This window comes from Pteropus vampyrus, unplaced genomic scaffold (assembly GCF_000151845.1).
Source record: "Pteropus vampyrus isolate Shadow unplaced genomic scaffold, Pvam_2.0 Scaffold25, whole genome shotgun sequence".
Taxonomy (NCBI): domain Eukaryota; kingdom Metazoa; phylum Chordata; class Mammalia; order Chiroptera; family Pteropodidae; genus Pteropus; species Pteropus vampyrus.
In genome coordinates this window covers 2,904,497-2,925,666 of record NW_011888806.1, presented here as the reverse complement: position 1 = coordinate 2,925,666, position 21,170 = coordinate 2,904,497, and the positions used below count along the sequence as shown (strand labels likewise).

The window sequence follows — 21,170 nt, the reverse complement described above, 5'->3', positions numbered from 1 at the left end:
CACATTTCCCTGGGTTTTTCCAACTAAGTTTTAATTCATTGAGGCCTTGAGTCCCCCCACCTTCCCCTTCCCTCAGAAGGCTGTTATCCCTCAGCAAGCTGTTATCCCTCAGCCTGAGAAGTTTAATAGGCAGAGGCAGGCAGAAGGATATTGAAGAAAGCAAGAGCTCTACGCCGTGTAACTCTATACCATGGAACTATCAAGGGGTTTTATGAATTTATTCTCATAATAAGATGAGAACATAAGCAAATGGTAAAGCATACTCTTTTTCTCTCTCTTCTCCCTCCTCTCTTTTGCCACCTCTAGACTGCGATCTTAAGTACATCAGGTCTTAGTTGTGTCTCTACATACAGCACCAAATAAAGCATCTGGGTGATGATTTGGAATAGTACTTATATGTACTTCCGCTATACTGCGTTTTCACAACACCTCTTGTCCTGGTTTTCAAGTCTGGTTACTTACCATTACTAGAGAGCTTAAAACAAGCAAAGAAACGGACAAAGAAAAAGCTATGCCCAGTTCCCAATTTAGTCATTCTCTCTGGGAGTGGGGCCAGGTTATAGGTGTTTTCAAGATCTCCCTTCCCAGTGATTGTCAAATGCAACCGGGGTTGACAACTAATGCCCTAAGTTCCTTGTTGCTCTTGCCTTCATGTTCTCAGAGGTTTCTTCCAAAGCAGAGTTTTAAAATCAGGTTAAACCCTAGATAAAATCAGAATTGAGTCCAAGACTTCCCTAATCTGAATTGTTTCTTATTGATAGATATTATACTTCCGACAAGCTGTGCTTGCTTTTTTGGCCAGCCCCTGATATTTTGCTAATTGTTGCTGTCATGTTATGCATACTGCTTTTGTATCTCCAAATAGTGCTTTTCAGAGGAATTGGCAAGAGTGGGTATTTCAACAGACATCCCTACCAGGGCTCTGAGATTTCCCAGTTGAAGAATTGATGATATTGGGGAAGAAGACTAAAGGGTCCAGAGTGGGTAATGCCTTCTCTCTTCAAGTTTTAGCATCAGAGTATTCATTGATTGAGGAATCTTTAACTAAAAAAATTCTCTGTTGTATCTATAAAAATGCTCCCCCATAAAAAAATGTTGAGATGAGGAGAGAGAAAATAGCATCAGAATTTTGATCCAGTTATTGAGAGAATATTGGATAGTAAGATTTAGCAATACAGAAACTCAAATACAATAGATATCAATTTATGACATCACAATAAAAAGGACAACAACCTGGGTCATTATCTCATAATTATCAGCCAGGTTTATTTATATTTAGCACAATAGATACTGATACCAAAAATGGACATTTAAATTTGGAGAGAAAGCCATGCTCTTTAGAAACCTAACCCCTTCTTTTAAGCTAAAATTTTTCTTAAAATTCCTTAAACAGAATGATTAATCCATTTTATATTACAATCCAGAACTCTGTTAAGTATATGCCTTCCTATGAAAATAAACAAGAGACTCTCCTTAAAACCCTTATATATTTTAGCCAAAGGTTAGATTAAAAATACATTATGGCTTTTAACACTTCTGTTCTCACTTTGAAGTGGGCATATTAAACTCCAAGCCACAGCATATGCATGGTTTCTGGGCACATGGCAAGATTGCTATAGCAACACAATCACTAGTTTTGCTCCTGAAATGCCCTATTTGAGTAGTAAGTAAACTACATGAAGAATGGTCAGTGGACTCTTGCTTCTTATTTTAGCCTTTGTGAGGGCTTGGGGGTGGGTAGCATCTGATTTTTTCTTTTCTAAACTTGGGAAAACATACACACAAATATGTATGTATTTACATATCTACTTATATGCATTTTCTTGATTAAGTTGTATTAATCAATGCTTTCATCTTAGTTGTGGGAAGGAAAAGGAGTACTGCATTACAAGTAACCTTGCCCTAAGTGTTAATTGTCAGGGCGAGTACTTTTGTGTTCGTTATATTAAAAACTTTCACTGTATATAATTTTAGAAAATTTCTGTTTTCTCCTAATAAAACACCGCTTGCTAAAACTGCATTGAAAGGTGTAATGTTTTCTTGCCTCTGCTTTACAATCATGTTCTGGGCTGGATCTGTTCAATAAATATATGCTATTAAAATTTTCTATACGGTATGTAATTCAAACATTAAAAATCTCCCCCATGGGATATAATTAAGTTAAATTGCATAGTTCTTCAAATATGGTTTAGTCATGGTGTTTTGGAATATGTGCAGGATCTATAATATTGATATTTACAAATATTGGAGTTATCAAAAATAAACAAACAACAACAATAAAAACTCCTCAACAACAATAGATTGGAAACAAAAGGTATTCAAATGTGCAGCCTAAAAATTTTCAAGTACTCACTTTTGTTTGTAAATTGGGAAAAGAATGGAAACAAACACCAGGTTTATAGATGGTGAGAGAACCCAGACCACTCAGCTAGTTGAGACTATCTTCATGCTAGAGTAGAATGAAAGCAATGACTAACCCCTAAATTCTGGAACTCCAGTCCAACCATGTTTTTACAATTGCAGCTGAGATTATGTTGGCCACGTTAACCAAAGTGTTTAACCAAAGTGTTTAAATGTTTTAAGTCAATGTGAAAAAAGGATGAATCAATTGTGAACACTAACAAATGGAGAATATGAGAAAGTATATATTTCAGGGTAATTGATATTGTTATCACTAACTACTGTCTTGCCAAGTTATCAGATTTACTCAGTGGAAACGCCTTCACGTACTACATGGGTCCTTGCCAATTTTCTGTTTTTATTTTGGGGTCCATTTCATACTGAAAAGAAAAATTGTTAGTTTCTAGTACTGAAATAAGTACCCTTAAGAAGGAAATCAACAAAGTAATTGATTTATATTCTAGAATCATTTGTCTTCATTGGAAGACAAATATATTACAGATATAAGACTATTCTTGCAAAGACAATACTCCCATTGACTTAAGTTTAAAAAATTATGGAATAAAGTTCAAATAGAGCTTCCAATTTTTTTGCCTCATTTACTAAAATTTAAACAAAGATCATCTAACTCTTTTGAAAAGGTTCACTCTGTTAGAACTGAGTTTAAAGTAATTATTTTACATGGAGAATGATTGGTCTGATGTGTGTGCCTAATGTGTAAAATAATTCTTCTTATAGATTATTGTATTTTTATGTATTTCTCAATTTACCTTTTCATGAAATATTCCAAATAAAATCATCATCATCATGTCTCACTATATTTCAGTTACCCACATTTAGTAGGATGAATGGTTATAATTCCACAAAACAAACTTTTATTGATCATCTCCTCTGCTAGGGCCTTGTGTTATAAACTTCAGAAAAGACAAAGCTTTGTAAAACATAGGCCATACCATACCATCCCTCTTCATTCAGTTGAAGAGACAGTGATTTTATACAATATACATGACTATAACTCTTTTAAAAATAACATGATATGAAATTACAAGAAATTGAAATTTTTGTACCTCAAAAATGGTTGAATATTGATGATTTCATATGGTTTAACCTAACACACACATTCAATTCACACTTATGAGTATAATGAAAATGGAAGTACAAACATGAGAAATATGGACATATTTATGTGAACTTAAGGTTTTATAGAATGAGTCATGACATTGCATTTGCAATACTTTAAGAATGACTAGGGTTTTAATAGAGGTGGGTTGGGGGAAAGTATGGTATAAAGATCATTAATTCATACAACACATATTTACTGAGCACCTACTAAGTACTCAACACCAAGTTAAGCATGGAATTATAAAGACAGACAATAATCTGTGATTTCATGGAGTTTTACTCTTTAGCACATAATGTTTAGACTGAAGAGGAGAGATAACCTGGGAAAAGAGACTTGATAAATTATCTTTCTTAGGTACCCTTTCTAGTATCTAAGATTAGTATGAGACCAAGAGGTGACCACACTTATTTCCTAAAGTTCCATATGACATAAGTAGGACTGCCAAGTTAAGATCATAAAAAAATCAATTATATTCAATTTAATGAAGAGCATGAAAGTAATTCATTGAGTTTAAATGACTGTTGTAGTCTCACAACGTAAAGTTTCTGTGATTCTAAGTCACAAAAGTGTAAAGAGTGTTATTACATTCATTTAATAAAATTTAAATAAATCCCACCTAATGTTTTTTTGAATATGTATGAGTAGCATTTCCTAAATCATGTCCTGGTGTGACATTAAGATCTCATGGTATTTTAATATAGGTTCTGTGAAAAAGAGTTCAGATGCCAAATTATATACGGTTAAAAAAAGGTTTTTTACTGCGAAACTCTTCTGGGACTTTTTACATGCAAATTTTCTTTATTCTTTCCTTTAAAAGAGGAATATAAGTATTGCAATTTCCTATATTATTTGACCACAAAACTTTTTGTTTGCTTTCTTGTCCTCTCCCCCAAATAACATTTATAAGACACTGGTGGTTCACTGAATACAGTTTAAGGGGAAAAAACAAACTGGCCTTGTATCTAGGGCATGTGGTAGTGGTTGGGGAGAGAACCTATCAGAATAAGTTTAAAAAATTTATTAAGAACAGATTGTACTGGAGCTTTTGAATATATGACCAAGGAAGATGTGCTTTATTCCATGGACAAAGGAAAGCCATTATCTATTTTAGGAAATGGAATGATATAATCACTTAGATTCATGCTTAGGCCTAAAACTGCCTGGAGAATGGATTGCTGAAGAGAAAGGACAAAACTAAGAAGGTACAGGAAGCTACTTAAATAATCCAAGAGGTGTGTAATAAAGATCTATACAAGAGGAGAAGCTGCAAGAATTAAAAATAGAAGAGTGTTTTGTGGAAGAATTCTGAGAAGGAATTGGCAGTATTTGATGATCATTTTGGTTGTTGGAAGAAGGGATAGAGCTGAGATTTCTATTTTTGATGATGGGATGGAGAGAAGTATATGAAATATGAATATAAGGGGAGAAAGAATTTCAACTGTATCACTCTTGCAACAAATGGGGACCAGAGTGAGAAGTATTTGTGAGAACTCTGTTTTAAGTAAAGGCAATTTACTTAAATTTGTGCCCAATTATAGCTTCTCTTCATCAATTTCTTTCTTTCTTTCTTTTTTTTTTCCGGTTAAGCCTAAACTTTTGCTATTTGACCAAATGTTAAATACCATCAAGAATAAAAAGAATCAATTCCTAAGCACCATCTTAAGATAGTACATTAAGGAATCACATAAGGCCACATATGGAAAACCTAACACAAGGCACGGAAGGCAGATGAAAGCATGAAAGATAAAAGTTTAGCTGACCTACTGAACCAGATTTTTTTGCCCTGAGAAAAGGAGTAATTATATCATATATTTCTTCAGTCTGTTCTGTGTTCAATAGCTTGGGCAGAATTTAGGGGGACACTAGGTACAAGGACCAAGAGCAAAGGCTTTGGAATCAGAGAGTCCTGGCTTCATATTCTGGCTCTGTCACCTCTTAGCTATGTGAGTAGTTTCTTTAACGTGCCAACCCTCAGTATTATTTTACAAAAGGAGAACCCGAAAATTATCTCATAAGATTGTTTTGATGGCTAAACGACCTAATACAGGAGAACCCAACCCCAGGGCTGTGGACCAGTACCAGTCCATGTCCTGTTAGGAACCAAGCTGCACAGCAGGAGGTAAGAGGCAGGCAAGTGAGAAAAGCTTCATCTGTATTTGCAGCTGCTCCCCAGAGCTCACATCACCTCCTCAGCTCCACCTCAGATCATCAGGCATTAGATTCTCCTAGGAGCACCTGTCTCTCATCCCAAAAAGATTGGGGACCACTGACCTAACACATGTAAGGCATTTAGTATATAAAGCCTGGAACTATTTTATTGTTGTTGTACTGGTCCTATTGATACTATTCTGCTAATGGGAGAATAATTAAAGATGAAAAGGGAAAATCTCAGTGATTATTAAAATTTCAAACCAACTGACGTTTTCTAAACTCCCTTGATTCTTCATAGAGGGGAATATTTGTTTTTTTGATGGTGAATTTTAGGTAGCATGAAAAAAAGGGTTGAAAAGACTTCAAGTAAATAGAAAGTAAGCAGTCAAGCCTGAGTTTTTTTTAAAAAATGTAATCATAAAATTTTGAACAGATCAAAATTTCAATGGAATTCTGAAAGAACATAGGTACTTAGTACAATATTACCAAATCAAGAGCTTCTGAATATTAACTATTTCTAAACCATCTAATAATAATATATACTGCTTTACACTTTTCTGTTTCTTATATTACATATTTGCAAGAAATGCGAATATGGTTTAAATGATGGAAAGGCAAATAGTATCAGTAATGAATGATTTTTAATCAGTACAATTTTTGACCAACGGTATAGCTTTGCTTAGTGAATACAAATAATCGTTTGCTTCATATTTCAGAACAAGAGAGTCTATTTAATGCCTCCTTAAGTTAAAAGGAATAATTTTGCGAGTTGGAAAAAAACTTTTTTTTCAGTTTTATTGTTTTGTAGTTTTTCAATGTGAAGATATCTTTGATGGAGATTTTATTAAATGCAACTGATTTTTTTTTAGTTGCAAGGCAATGTCTGATTGCTACTAAACATGCTTCCAATATCGTTTTTTATGGTGGAGGTTATCTATAAAAAGCAAACTTATTTGCAATGATTTCTCTCTGTCTTGTCATCTGAGAATCAATTTGATTTTTTAAATGCCAAGAAATTTTTTTTATTTGTAATTTATTTCAAGACTTAATGTATTCTAACATTTCTTGTGATTAGGAACCATTAAGACCCCAACAAGACTGTAATCAGACTGTTTTAACTGGAGAGTTGAGGATCAAAGTTGCAGGTAAATGTAGCTTCAGAGAAAAAACAAAAAACAGAAACCAAGCAGTTCAATTTCAATTTCATTCACAATGTGTCTGATTTCACAGTAAAACAAAGAGCTCTCATATTAGAGACCTACAAATTCCTCCCTCTCCCTGGTTATACAGATTGGAGATTTATGATATCAGTTAAGGAGATGTACTAAAGTGCTTTGGGCTTTTAGTTTCAGGTTTCATTATTTATAATGAAAATAACACATTCGCAGGATTGAAAAAAATCAGAGAATAAAAGAAGTCTCCTATCACCCCAGATTCTGAGCTGTCAACTACTTGTATATTTTTCCAGGAAATCTCAATGCATAGACAAATATATGTACATCTTTCTTTACATAATGAGGATATATTATATATAGTATTCTGTACTTTGATTTTCACTTAAAATTTTATCTGAGAGATTTTTTTATAGCTACATATGTAGAGAAATCTCATTGCTTTAAAAAACATCACAGTATTCCAAACTACATAGGGATGAACAGTCCTCGACATGCTACTGCAACAAGGGTGAAATGGACAAGTTCACATTCAATCTTTGTGCTTATTTGGAATTTTATTTTTATATAATTCCTAAATTTGTAATTACTGAAGAAAGGCTATAAATATTTAAATATTGATAGGTATTTTCAAATTATCCTTCAAAAAGACTATACCAATTTGCAACCTCAACTATGTACAAAATATTCCTGTCCTACTCCTTCATTAGCACTGTATACTAATAACTGTTTTTTTATGGACATCTCATTAGATGCTTATTTACCATTTGCATTTTCCCCCTGTATCTCCATGTTCAAACTCTGCTCAATTTTCTATTGGGTTGCTTATCTTTCACTTAAATATATTTTAGGAGATAGTTATATATTAAATAAAATAGTCCTTTGATTAATGTATGTCAAGAGATATAATCAGGTTTATTTTTTTGTTGTTTGTTTTGTTTTGTTTTGGTGGGAAGGTAGGGTATGTACCCTTGGCTTTGTGGTTTTATTGCTCTGGATATTCAAATTTAATAAAGCTTTTTTTATAAGGCTTCTCACTTTTGTCTTCATTAAAAGGGTTTTGACAACCACTGAAACCAACCAATCAGCCAACAAATTGACAAAATTTTCCCCTTAATGATGATGGTGATGATGATAATGATGATGACAAAACATCCAGAATCTATTTTATTCTAAGGAATATGATAGAATCCAAGCTTTATTTATTTATTTTTTACTTTCCAACTGCCTATCTTGTGAGTTGAAAAATCATCTTTATCACATTGTAAAATGCATTAGGTGTTTGAGGATTTCCTGGTCTCTATTTTAATTTATTCATCTGTATATTTTATCCTCTGCTAAGATTCTTTTGCTTTATAACATGTTTATATACAGCTGGATTTCCCTCATTTCACTACTATTTCAGAATTCTCTCAGCTGATTTTACAAATTATTTTTTTAAAATTTTTTAATTTTATTTATTTATTCATTCATTCATTCATTTATTTATTTTTATACAATGTTGGTGACCATATAGATTCATTTATAAACAGTAAACATTTAAAAAATATTCTTTTTTCTATCTAAGAATAAGATATGTCATTCCACGTATTTGAGTCATTGTAGTTTTTGTCTCTGAGTAAAATTAAATTTGTAAAAATTTTTTTCTAAAATTCTGCAAATTTCTTGTTAACTTTATAACTACATATTTTCTTTTAGATTGTCTTTTTAAATAATATCTTTTATTCCATTATAATTTGAATTGGCTATCTGTACTGAGAAAGGTTGATGGATTATGTAAATCTTTTATCAGCTACTTTTCTGGACTCGATGTTTTTTAAAATTTTTCCTTTGAAACTACATGTGTTTGAGATATACAAAAACCATGCTATTTGTCAAAAATGATCATTTTCCATTTTCTTTACAATTTTTGTATCTTCTAATTATTATTATTATTTTTGCATAACTGCACTGGCTAGTATGCTAAGAACAATACTAAATAACATTGCTATCTGTGGACATCTTTGCCTTTTTCCTAACTTTAGCATCATCTGGACGCTGCTTTCTTGTAAAGTTTTGGATGAAAATGAAAGTTAACAAAAAAACATATTCTTCTTCATTCACACATCTTAGGAGAACTGTGTAAGTATTGGAGCTGCCAAATCTTCCATTAGCCTCATGTATCCCATTCTGAATTTGAATGAAAACGCAGCATATATTTTCATTTACAGTTGCTTTAAAGGGTATTTTTAAACATCAGTATATGGAATATTGATTAATTTTATATGAAATAATAGTGCAATGTTTTACAGAAAGAAAATCTCTATATAAAATCAACATAACATGAAGCTGTCAGAGATGCTCAATATCAGAGCAGTTTTGTTTTTATTTCTTATCTTCCTATATAGGCATTTGCATTAATTTAGTAAAAACGAGCCTAAATATGTTTGTGACCCTCATTTTAGCTTTCATGATTTCTTTTTCCTCTTACCATTAAAACTTATGTGTTTGAAATCTTTACAGATGAATGAACTAAAACAAATAAAATTCAATTCTCTTGAGATTTTGGAGACATCTGGTGGAGTTATCTTCTGAATAATTAGCCCAAGAGATGGGACAATTCCCTGAAGTCAGCTACCGCACAGCCGGATACTTAGTCATTTCTACGGTCACCAGCTTACATGCAGTGAGCATGTTGATTCGCAAATTGACAAGTAGGTAGAGCTGCCATCTAATTTTCTCAGACCATTTGTGTGATATAAGTATATGCCTCACAGGCTTTTCAAAAAGATATTTCTTCTCAGTCCTCTCACTGTCTTTTTCATTTTTTTTTTTAGGTCCCATCGCCTCAATATGCTCATTATGTTGTTAGAGACAATGAACACAGATCTCCTTCAAGTGCTGGTTTCTGTTCACTCTTAGTTAATCCTATGTTTGGATACAAATATGAATTGATTCCAATTTGGATTTTTGAAAACGTATCAATTTGGTATGTAGAAATACTTATGAAGGACAACGAAGATATTTTAATGCTTTCACTTTTGTCACATATGTCACTATTTAGCTTGGAAATATTGATTAGTGGAGTCCTAATATTTAAAATATATGTCTAAATATTATAAAATCATAAATCTAGAAGGTATCTGAAAGTTCAAGTTGTTATTCCTCCTGCTGGAGAGCAAAAACGCTTAAGCCACTGTAGAAAGATACATTTTTTTTTCCAATTTCAAACAACTCTAGGAGATTCCACAACTATCTTAAGTTACCCACTGTGGAGAAAATAATTGTTATCAAGAAAGTTTTCTTTATAGCCCATCTAAATTCTGCAGGTTATTAAAATCTACTTTGTTCTCTCTATGTCTTTAGTAATACCAATAAGGATGATACTGTATCAGGAGTTACTAAATAAAATCAATAGTTTAACCATGGCAAGAGTAAAAATATTCTGATCAAGACTCACTCAGATGATGGCTACACTCACTACCTCTCATCCTGGATGTCACACTATCACTATTCTCAATCATCCTTGATTTAACTTTAGCTAGGTTAGGTAATCAGGATTCATTTTTAGATGTAAGTTAAGAATACAGTATACTTCGAATCTACAACGTTTACAAATTGTTTTTTAAAAATAAGGGGAAATAATGCATGTGCGTTAACATTGGAGAGTCACGTAAACGAACATAACTTATCCTTAGTTAAACATATTTCCCAATCCTGGGATACTTAGATCTGACCTGACACCAGATTTGATACACAAGTGAAATTCATGAGCATCTTTTACTAGCACATTTAGGATTAATTCAGTCTATTCATTCTCATTATTTATCTTCTTAAGCATGAATAATGTTTTAATTCCATGTAGTCCAACAGAAATCAAGTCAAGATTTATTCATCACATTTTACTTTGCAGTGCATGGAACAAGATCACCAAATCATAACCAAACCAATTCAGAACATTTTGACAAATAATAACAACTCCGCTTTCATTTTCAATAATGGAATGAATAGCATGACAACATCCTAAAGTAGTCAATAAGTAAATCCTAAATAGCAGTCCAAATGCAATAGTAAACTCACCAGAAGTTTCATCTACTCTCTCATCTACTATGTGGTCTTTCTGATGAACCCATTCACTATTACACTTGAAGTAGATCTGGGTGGCGGGGCTGGCTTTACAATACAGGTTCACAGGCTTATTCTTCACAATATAAGCTTCTTCAGGCTCAATAAGGAAATGTGGCAGAGGCTCAGGCGGATCAGACGGAAAGGTTTCTGGCAGTTCATGAAAAAAGTCATCGTCTGGTAAAACAAGAAAAAGGGGAAAACGTTCAAAACATGGTAGCCACTTGCCTTTTACTTGCTACTCATTTAAAAATATTGCCTTAGATTATAAATGATCTAATTAAGTCATTTGAGTGTCTGCTAGGCACTAGGCGGTATGTTAAGTCTATTGACTTGTTCCTCAATTAAAGACTGAGATTATTATTTTCATTTTTATGCATGGCAAAACTGAACATCAGGGAGGAGAACTATCTTGCCCTGAGCATGGAGGGAGAGTATGTAGCGGAACTGCAATCAGAACCTAGATTTGTCTCCCTCAAAAACTGTGATCTTCCCGATATAGTAATACACCTCCTACTACACAGTGTTACCCTTGAGAGCTGACAAAAGCAAAAGCAACTTCATTAGAAAAATATGTTTGAAAAGTTTAAAGTTCATAGGTAAATCTTAAATTCTTTGCAAAGAGTTGAGAAGGAATAAACATGAATTAAGGATCAAATCTTTCATTATTTTTAAAAATGCTGCTGCAAAAATATTCATTCGTTTAACCAAAAATATTTATTGAGCTCAAAATTATGCTAAGTACTGAAAATACAGATGATAACATCAAATCAGCCAACAGTAGAGTTACACTAGAGCCTAGAATCTAGCGATGCTAATATTTATTCTTATTTTGAAACTATACCTCAAATGTCATATATTTTATATGAGTAGTCAAAACAATTCTCATTAGAATATTACTATTATCAAGAAAAACAATGGTCTCCTTTTTTTATATCACTACAAATTACCAAATGTATTACTCCCACCCTGCTGCTTCAACATCAATGAATAAACAAAACCTAAAAATCACTTAAGATATTTGCACACTTTGAGGTATGTTTTTCTTTAACTTGGGTTCTGCATGATTTCAAATTTTTTAAAAATAAGAAATAATAAAAGTGTCTTTTCAAAAATCTTATTATCCTATTCCACAAAAGTCAAGGTAAAAAGTTTTCCAATATACTACAAATAAGTTAAGCCTGTTAATTCTCTTCCATGAGGGACAGATGAGAACAAAACTATTATTAATTTTCTAGGTTAATTAAGCACTCTAGTCTGATATGTAAAATTAAAACTCTGAGATCAAAATTAAAAGTTTTTACAAGTTATTTAAAAGTACATATATTCAGTAGCAAATATAGGATACGGTATTGGTAGCTAAAGATTGGTTGCTCAAATGTTACCTTGAAACTCATTGTATCACTCATTTAGTTGTTGCCCTGTTTTGGGAGACAACTATGGGTTATGTGGATATATGTCCACTAAGAAAACTGGCCTGTGACTTTTTTCATGTAGGTTGTGGGATAGCTGTCAAATAGTAATGACATCTGGTCTTCACCGACTTGTTTTGCAATAAAAATTGGCTTCGCTTGCATCACAGAGAAAACTGGTTTTTAAAGGTGCTCCACAATTATTCATTCCTGACACTGGGATGTAAATGATGTTTCCTATAGCTTTCTTTCTTTCTCACTTTATTTCCTTAATTTGCTTTCTTCAAGCAGGGCATTGTTTCTGGTTTCTCTTTTGTTGAACATCAAGGACCCAAACTGCTAGGTTAGTAAGGATAACCTTGTTTCCATCAACTGAAGCTTCATCAACATGCGAGAACACTCAAAACTGCTTCAAAGAACCTGGTTCAGAAAGGCAAAGGCATGGGGAACTGAGGTATTGACAGAACTATCAGCACCACGCTGTAGTCTTGAAAGCATTATTCAATTTTTTTCTGTTTTTTTCTTCTGAAGCACTTACTGTTATATGTAATGATAAATAGTGCTGATAATCAATAAAGCTCTGCAAATATCAAACTCAAATTCTGAAAAATTTTAGCTATTGTTTTTAGTTATTACTCATGAAAGCAGTGGATCATTTAGACATTATTATTATTATTAATATTATTATTACTTACTACTAGTGTATACTCATATACACCAAGAACTTGTGTATGTATTTCATAATGATAGATTTATTTAGGTATGCAAAATATAAAAAGCCTTTCTTTCATCAAGATTGATTTATAAGCTGAGATTTGTTCCTTTAGAAGGAAAGATGATTGCAAGACATCAGTTGATTGTATACTGCTTTACTTTATTCAATAATGTAGCAAAAGTATTTATACATTCACATCTTACAGAAAATAGAGAGGCACTAAAAATTGATTACCCTGCCATGTTGAAGCATGTATCTCTTTCTTCTGATTATTTTGTTTTAAACTACTAAGAAGACTAATGGAAGTTGAAAAAATCACATATATGTTTTCAAGTTAAAAGGGGCACCAATAAGTACTGGGAAATAGTAATGATTTAATAATGTATTTAAAAAATGTATGGACAAACTAATTTTGTATTTCTTTGGGGTTTTAAGACAAGAGAGTTGCTACAAACAAAGGAAATGAACTTGATGTCTTGGTTTGAAGCTTCATAAAGTGTTGATTTTTCAAGACATTTGTTAAATAACACTTAATATGCAAGTTATTAAGGAATTATTTCTATCATTTGAAATATTTTCATCATATGGTAAATCTAGCTTTACTTTTACATGTCTTTCTAGTTTCTGTATGAACTCCATCTCCTAAATTTTATCTAGAGAGATGCCTTAACTAACCACAGCATATTAGTTTATTAATATTTCTTATAATACACATATAGTCTTTTTTAACTCTATGCCCTAGATGAATTCATATTAGGCAATATGGCACATCACTTCTAGTACATAATTGATATGTTAGGAATCACATTTATGAAGATAGTTGTCAAGACCTTATGTCAGTAAGATATGTGTAGTGGGACAGATATGACAGAATGCAATGAACTGATTATCAGTGGGCTCATGAGCTATTGTGAAATTCCTCCCTTATCCATTTACAACAGTTGGCCTAGGTATCATGCCCAACTATGGACATCAGCCCAGATAACAGCACCCCAACCAACAAGGTAAGCATGCTAGAGAACACTTTCTTTGCTCTTGACAAAACTGGTGTTAGCATTAATTTTCAAATATAGTGGTAGTTCATAAATTGTCTGTTTATGAAATTTCATCCTGATTTCTTTTCTAGAGTAAGTTTTGAATCAAACAAGCAAGTCAATTCTCTTCAACCAAAAGTGTAAAGGAAAACTGAGTATTTAAATATCCAGCATGGTTACATCTATATGTATTAACAAGAAAAAGCTGATCATCTTGTGTGTTTAGCAAGGAACAAAAGGATCATGTACAAATACCACGTGTGTTTAGCAAGGAACAAAAGGATCATGTACAAATACCTCTTCATAAACAGCAGGCATTTGCCTCCCACACATATGTGGAGGAACCTACTTTTCAGCTTTTGCAACCAGTTTTATGCAACTATTCTCAATTTTCAAAAGCTGGAGATATATAACAAATGTTCAACACTAAAATGAATGCTCTTTGAAGTCAGGAAGTATGTCATTTTCGTTTTTATTTGCCATGTTTAGCATAGTGCCAGTCGCATTATAGGTGGTCAATAAACCAGTATACTTATGGCAAATTTGATCATTCCTTAAAGATTCAAAAGGTATTTTAGAGTTTAGAGGGCCTCGAATTCAGTTACAAGTATAAGGTGTAATAACAATGGTAAGATCCACAAACTGGACTGGCTACAACATTTGTGTGTCCCAGTGCAGAATGAAAATCTGGGGATACTTATTTAATGATGTATTAAGAATTCTGAGATGGTGACAGCAGAGCATTAAACCAAGTACAGGTCTTGTGTGACAGGATAAGTCACACACCCATGAATCTAGCCCTGTTTACAAATGTCAGTTAACTGAGCAATCCACTTCATGTATAGTCTGAGAAATGAAATTTCATCTTTATGAGTGGATATTCGTTTTGGAACTTATTTGGTATTTCCCGGCTTCTTATGATGATTAGATATTTTCTAGAAGAAGACATGGCTTTTCAAACAATGAAACTGAGGCTCCAATCAATTCTCTAATCAAGTGTGTTTGCAATCGTGTACGAGTGAAAGAGTATGATTTTATCTGTTCATGGCTTCCCCTTTGGATGTAACACCAATGCCCATCCATGGGCCTGATACACAAGAAAATCCCTGCCACACCGAGGTTAACCTCTTCCAGGGAACTAAGGGACTTTTTAACACAGGGGATAATAAGGTTAGAGATTCTACCTTGAGCTGGTAGACCGATTATTGAGATCAGTTCTTAGCATGCAATTCATTTTACCATACAAATAAAACAACTTTCTGATACAAGATAAAATAATAATTTAATTGTTCAGCAGAGAGATCACTGAGTGCATCTTCTTACTACTTTGTTTCTTAATAAAAATACCTGAAGAATTTTCCTGAAGTCTTCAGGGTGATAATAGGAACTCAATTTGTGAACAACTTCAGACTGTGAACTCATTTTGGGAAACATGCCACATTTATTCTACATTGTTATATATTGTATAAAGGCACATCCAGATGCTGATATTGGCAAAATGATTGATTAACTACATTGTTAAACAAGTTTTCTACATGAAGTTCAATCAAATAAACAAAGTAAAATTTCCAGAATTGGTTTTGTTTTGTATATAGAATTCAGTATTAACTGTAAGCTATAATTGCCTTTTTGATTTAGATATACCATTAATGTTCATTTACACTCCTCTAACTCTTGACTTAATTTTCTACTTTCTACCATTACTCAATAACGATGTTGCCATTTTTATCGAGATATCAAGTAAATCTCTATTTCCTTTTCTGTTATCTCATATAGATTTGTTTTTTCATTTATATACAAGAAGAGAAAGCTTTGTGCCATGTATTATTTTTATAGACTTTCATTCCACCTAATTCTTGACAGGAAAATATTATGCTATACACATCAATCTAGGAAGCTTTAGATTGCTGGTTTTATTGCTATATATCAAGCTTTAATTTTCATCTACTTAATACATAAGTTTCTATATTTCGGAATCATAAGACTTAAACTATTATTGCTTATATCATAAAATATAGGATTATTATCTCTTTGTCTGAGACCTGAAGCGTATTTTTCTGAAATGGAATTTACTTCCAAATGATTCAAGAGCAATTTAAAATGAATGACTACAAAGCTAATTTTATCTGCATTTGGCTGCCCATCCATCAGAGAGATAATTCATGATATATTACAACAAAAGGCAGCTGGAATTAACTATTTGAATGAGACTCTGGCTTATGTTTAATATTTTGATTAAAATATCCTTTGGAAGACAAAGACTATGGTCTGTATTTCAGGCAACATATTAATGGATTCATCACTTAAATTTAAGTAGCTGAATATATAATGCCTTAAATGTGCAATTTGAAGAAACTGAATGAGTTTTAACTCCAAAAGAAAAAAAAAAAACTTTACTGCTTTTAAAGATGCACTTTCCAAATCATGCCCATACATTATTAATAGTGACATGAAGTCAACATGCTATTCGACGTGCTCTTACCTGTGAAACAGAGGCACCATCTTCTGCCCCAATTTAAGCCTTTATGATCTCTGACTTTTACTAATATAAAATCCTCCTATATGTTTTCCTGCCTACAATCTCTACTTCTGCCATGTAGTCTCTATCATGCTCTTAGAAAAATTTTTGAAAAATACATTACTTCCATCTTCAAATAATGTAATAAATAAAATGTACAGCAAAATGGTAAGTTTCTTTTGCTTATCAGTTAGCTGAAAAATACTGAATGATTGAGGAGGGGTTGAGAAAATGTGCATTTTCATTACTGGCTACAGTGTAAATTACATCATTGTAGAGAAAATTTAACAATATAAATCAAAATTCAATCTCTGTATACCTCCAAATAGGTTATCCCACTTGTTAGAAGCAATGTTACAGACATAATGGCATATATGTACACACATGCACACACTTACACACACAAAGATGTTCACTGCAGCACTGTTTATTAAAAAATAAATGATATATTACAATAAGAGGCAGCTGGAATTAACTATTTGAATGAGACCAAGAACAACTGAAAATCAACTGAGAAATGGTTAGATAATTACTTATCATACATTCTTCCCTGAGAAGCCTGTTTCACTGATAAAAATAAGGAAGCAAATTTGTATGTATAACACTAGATGGGTATCCATTATTCACTTAGCAAATAAAGTAAGTTTTTAGCTAGTCTGTACAGAAAGATGCCACTTTTTGTTAAGAAAGAAAGAAGGAATGAAAGAAGTGTGTGTGTGTGTGTGTGTGTGTGTGTGTGTGTGTGTGTGTGTGTGTGTGTATGGCTGTATCAATCAATCATAGGTGTAAGGTAAAGTTTCGAAGTCAATGCACAAAAATATTAACAGTTATTACTTCTAGGGGTAGAATTGAGGGCTTTAGGAGAAACTTTACCTTCTATTTGAAGTAGGGTTTTCAAATACTAGATTGTAGGTGGCTTCTATTTTTAATGTGGTTTCTGAGTTTTTATTCAAATTAATGTAATTAAATAATCCACGTGCAACTATTGCTTCAGTCTAGAATAACCACTACATGTTTCTTCACTAAATTAAACCTTCCCAAATCAATTATACTGATTCCATAAAGCCTTATGTGATGATTCCATTAAAACTTGTGTTTATAGACCATATTACTTGTAGCTAATATAGCATTTATTTCATTCTGCCTCGTTTCATCTCATTTTCCTCTTATTTTTAATTGCCCTAATTTTCTTACCATTACGACCTCTGACTTTGAACTAAAATAGCTTAATATATTTCTCACATTTTCAAAAACAAAATATTTGTTGATTGCCTTCTACATAGTAGGACTGTCTTCACTGTTGTAGTTGAAGTCTTTTTATTTACAAAAAGAAATAAAATAATAGATGTTAAATTTATGATACTCTAAATTTATAATAAAAATTGATCTATTAGTCTGGAATATGTTTTTAATTCATTAGTACTTGTCTTTCACTTTAAAATGCTTACTTTTAGGATGTCGGAAAAGGTTTGCTAATATGCGTAAGGACTTACATAGTGAACTAGGAAAAGTTTTATCATTTTCTTACTCTCTATTAATGGCTAGAGCTACAAATCTTATATTATTATTACAAACTTCAAGAATCTGAAGACTAAAACAAGATTATTCAGGAGAAAATTATAAAAATTAAACAATATCAATAGATAAATAAGACAACATAAACCTAGGGTTAACCCTTACTCGTTAATTAAAAGAATGATTTATAATTTAAAGGAATCTAATAAAGATATGCAAACTCAACATTATAATATATTCACATGATACACATTGATCTCTTTCCCGGAAACTTTCTGTGATTGTCAGTTTTATGTGTCAGCTTGGCCAGGAATACATTCCCCAGTTATTCGGTTCAACAATAGTTGAGAGGCTGCTGTGAAGGTATTTCGTAGATGTGATTAAGTCCATGATCAGTTACTTTTTGTAAGAGAGGTTATCCTAGATAATTTGTGTTTGCCTGTTTCCATCAACTGAAAGCCCTTATAAGAGCTGAGACTTCCCTTAGCAACACCTAGATCAGTTTTAAGTGAATAATCGAGGACTATAGCCTAGCCAAGTTGACACATAAAAGTGGCTATCATATTTCGCACAACTTCATTGCCACCCTGTTTCATAACTCTTGCTCATGCTTCACATATCAAACACCCCTTCCTCTAAAGGCTTCCCCCTTCCAAATCCTGAACATAAGCTCCAGCTTTCATCTTTCATTGTTCTTGTTTGCATTCTTGTTTATATTTCTTTTCCACTAGGAGGGAAGTTTAGAGCACTAGAAAGAATATTTAACTTATTCATTTCTGTATAACTGATATCCAGTCCAGTGTTGGGCTTGGTTTCAGGTTTTTTTTTTTACCTCATTCCACTTGAATTGTTGTCCTGAAAAAAATTCTGTAATATAGGATAGAAACATACAGGAATTACTCTATCAATGGAAATCATGAGAAGAGGTCTTTGCACAAAATACAACAGAAATATACACATTTAGAAGGTGGTGTTTAGTGTTTATAAGTACAGATCCAGTTCTTGCACTTAAAAAATTACAACTATTTTCTATGCAAATGTTAATGCCATACATTATAAAGTGTACATACCCTTGGACTAAATATATTCTCTTGCTAAATAATAAAAGTTGTATTTAAAGCATATTATGAGTGGAAAATAATATGATCCATCTAATTACAGTGCCTCTTCAACCTCTTGGCCTCATTTGACACTTGACTTCATTGCTTTACTCCCTCCTTTTTGAAACTTCCTCCTCTCTTGGGGACTGCACATTAGCACTAGATTGCTTCCCAACCCACCTTTTAGACCTTTCCCTTCCTTCTTTGCTGCTTGAATACAGTCACATACCTATCAAGATTCTCTCTTTTAGTCTCTCCCTTGGGCATCTTGTCCATAATACCAGCTTCAATTATCAGATCATGTCACATGCATAACCTTTCACTCAGCCCTTATAAGGCCTTTCAATTGATGTAAATAGGCAAACACAAATTATCTAGGATAGTCCCTCTTACTAAAGGTAACTAATCGTGGACTTAATCACATCCACAAAATAGCTTCACAGCAGCCTCTAGGCTAATGTTTAATTGAATAACTGGGGAATGTATTCCTGGCCAAGTTGGCACATAAAACTGACCATACCCCTGCTTCTTAAAATCCTCAGTGTCTTTGCCTTGACCAAGAATGAAATAACTCTTCACCAGGCCAATAAAGATCCAGCTGATCTGATTGTTGGTGGCCTCTAAGTCTCATTTTCTACCCCTCTTATCTTTCTTCATCATTCTTAAGAAGACAGGCCAGTATTTGTATCTTTGAAGACACCAAACTCAGTCTTACCCTAGGGTATTTGTACTTGCTCTTCATTTCTCTAAGAAAGACCTTGCCTCTCTTCTTTGCCATTTAGGTTTCAACTTAAGATGTCTTCTCGATTAGGAGAGATCTTAACCACCCAATCTCAATTTCTTGATGTTTCTCTCCAAAAACATGCCATTCTATTTGATTTCTTCTTATCAGCTATTGCTATCTCAAACTAGTTTGTATAGTAAGTTAGTTGCTTATTTTTCCCCTCCCACAAAACTCTAAGCTTTATGGGATTGAAAAATTTATCTATTTTGTTCAACACTCTAAGCTCAGCATAAACATTGAGTGAATGTATCTTCGTTCTAAAACCAGCTTCTCTTTTCACTCAACTCTTTATTTCTGACTGTATAATACCATATTCAAAGTCAAAACCTTGAAGCCCTATCTCCCTGTCAGGTCGAGTCCATCTACATATGTAGTATATATCATCTCTTTTTTGTCTCTGTCATCAGCCCCTATTCTTCTTTTCATCATCAGAACTCAAATTGAGGTCTTTACCATTTTCATTTGGATTTTTACAAGAGCCTTGTTACTAATTTGCCTTGATCCTGACTTTCCTCTCTTAATTCCATCTATACCACATCACTATATTAACATTTCTAAGTAGAAAGTGGAATCATAACAGCTTCTGCTGGAAATATTCATTATTCAACAGAACATGACCTCAAATTTATTTAATTTTCAGCTTATTTACCATCACTCCACTAAAGCAAATCTTGTCATTCTGTATTTCATAAACAGTTAAAAAATTTTTTTCCTCCTTTTTTATATTTGCTCTGCACATAATGCCTTATTTCCTATTGAGTTTTCAAGGTTTATCTCAATACTACTGAAAAATCTATTCCTAACCCACCCAGAAAAACCATTCTTTGATGTTCAATTGTAAAAATCATTTCAATTCAAGAGTCCCAATCATTTTTTATTCCTTACTGCAGCTAGTTCAACCATATATCTAGTAGGCTTTAAAACTTTTTCTCAATTGAAGTAAACATATATAAAAATTAGTCATCTCCATAGATAATGTATTATGATAATTCAAATTCTATGAATGTAATCTATCTATATCTATCTACTTATCAAAACCTCTATATATTTTAACTATGATGGAAATTTTTAAGTATATGCAAAATGATAGAAAAAAGAAACTCAATTACCCATAATCCAGCTTTAAGAAATTCCAACAGTTT

General features: G+C 32.7%; 1 protein-coding gene across 2 annotated transcripts in view; it reads right to left on the bottom strand.

The window, feature by feature from the left end:
• Positions 1–21,170, bottom strand: part of UNC5C (unc-5 netrin receptor C) — a 334,483-nt gene that overhangs the window by 127,225 nt on the left and 186,088 nt on the right. For both annotated transcript variants that reach the window (XM_011356261.1, XM_011356260.1), the window contains exon 2: positions 10,906–11,127. In XM_011356261.1, coding sequence (XP_011354563.1) covers positions 10,906–11,127 — 222 coding nt within the window. The remainder of the gene's footprint in view (positions 1–10,905; positions 11,128–21,170) is intronic.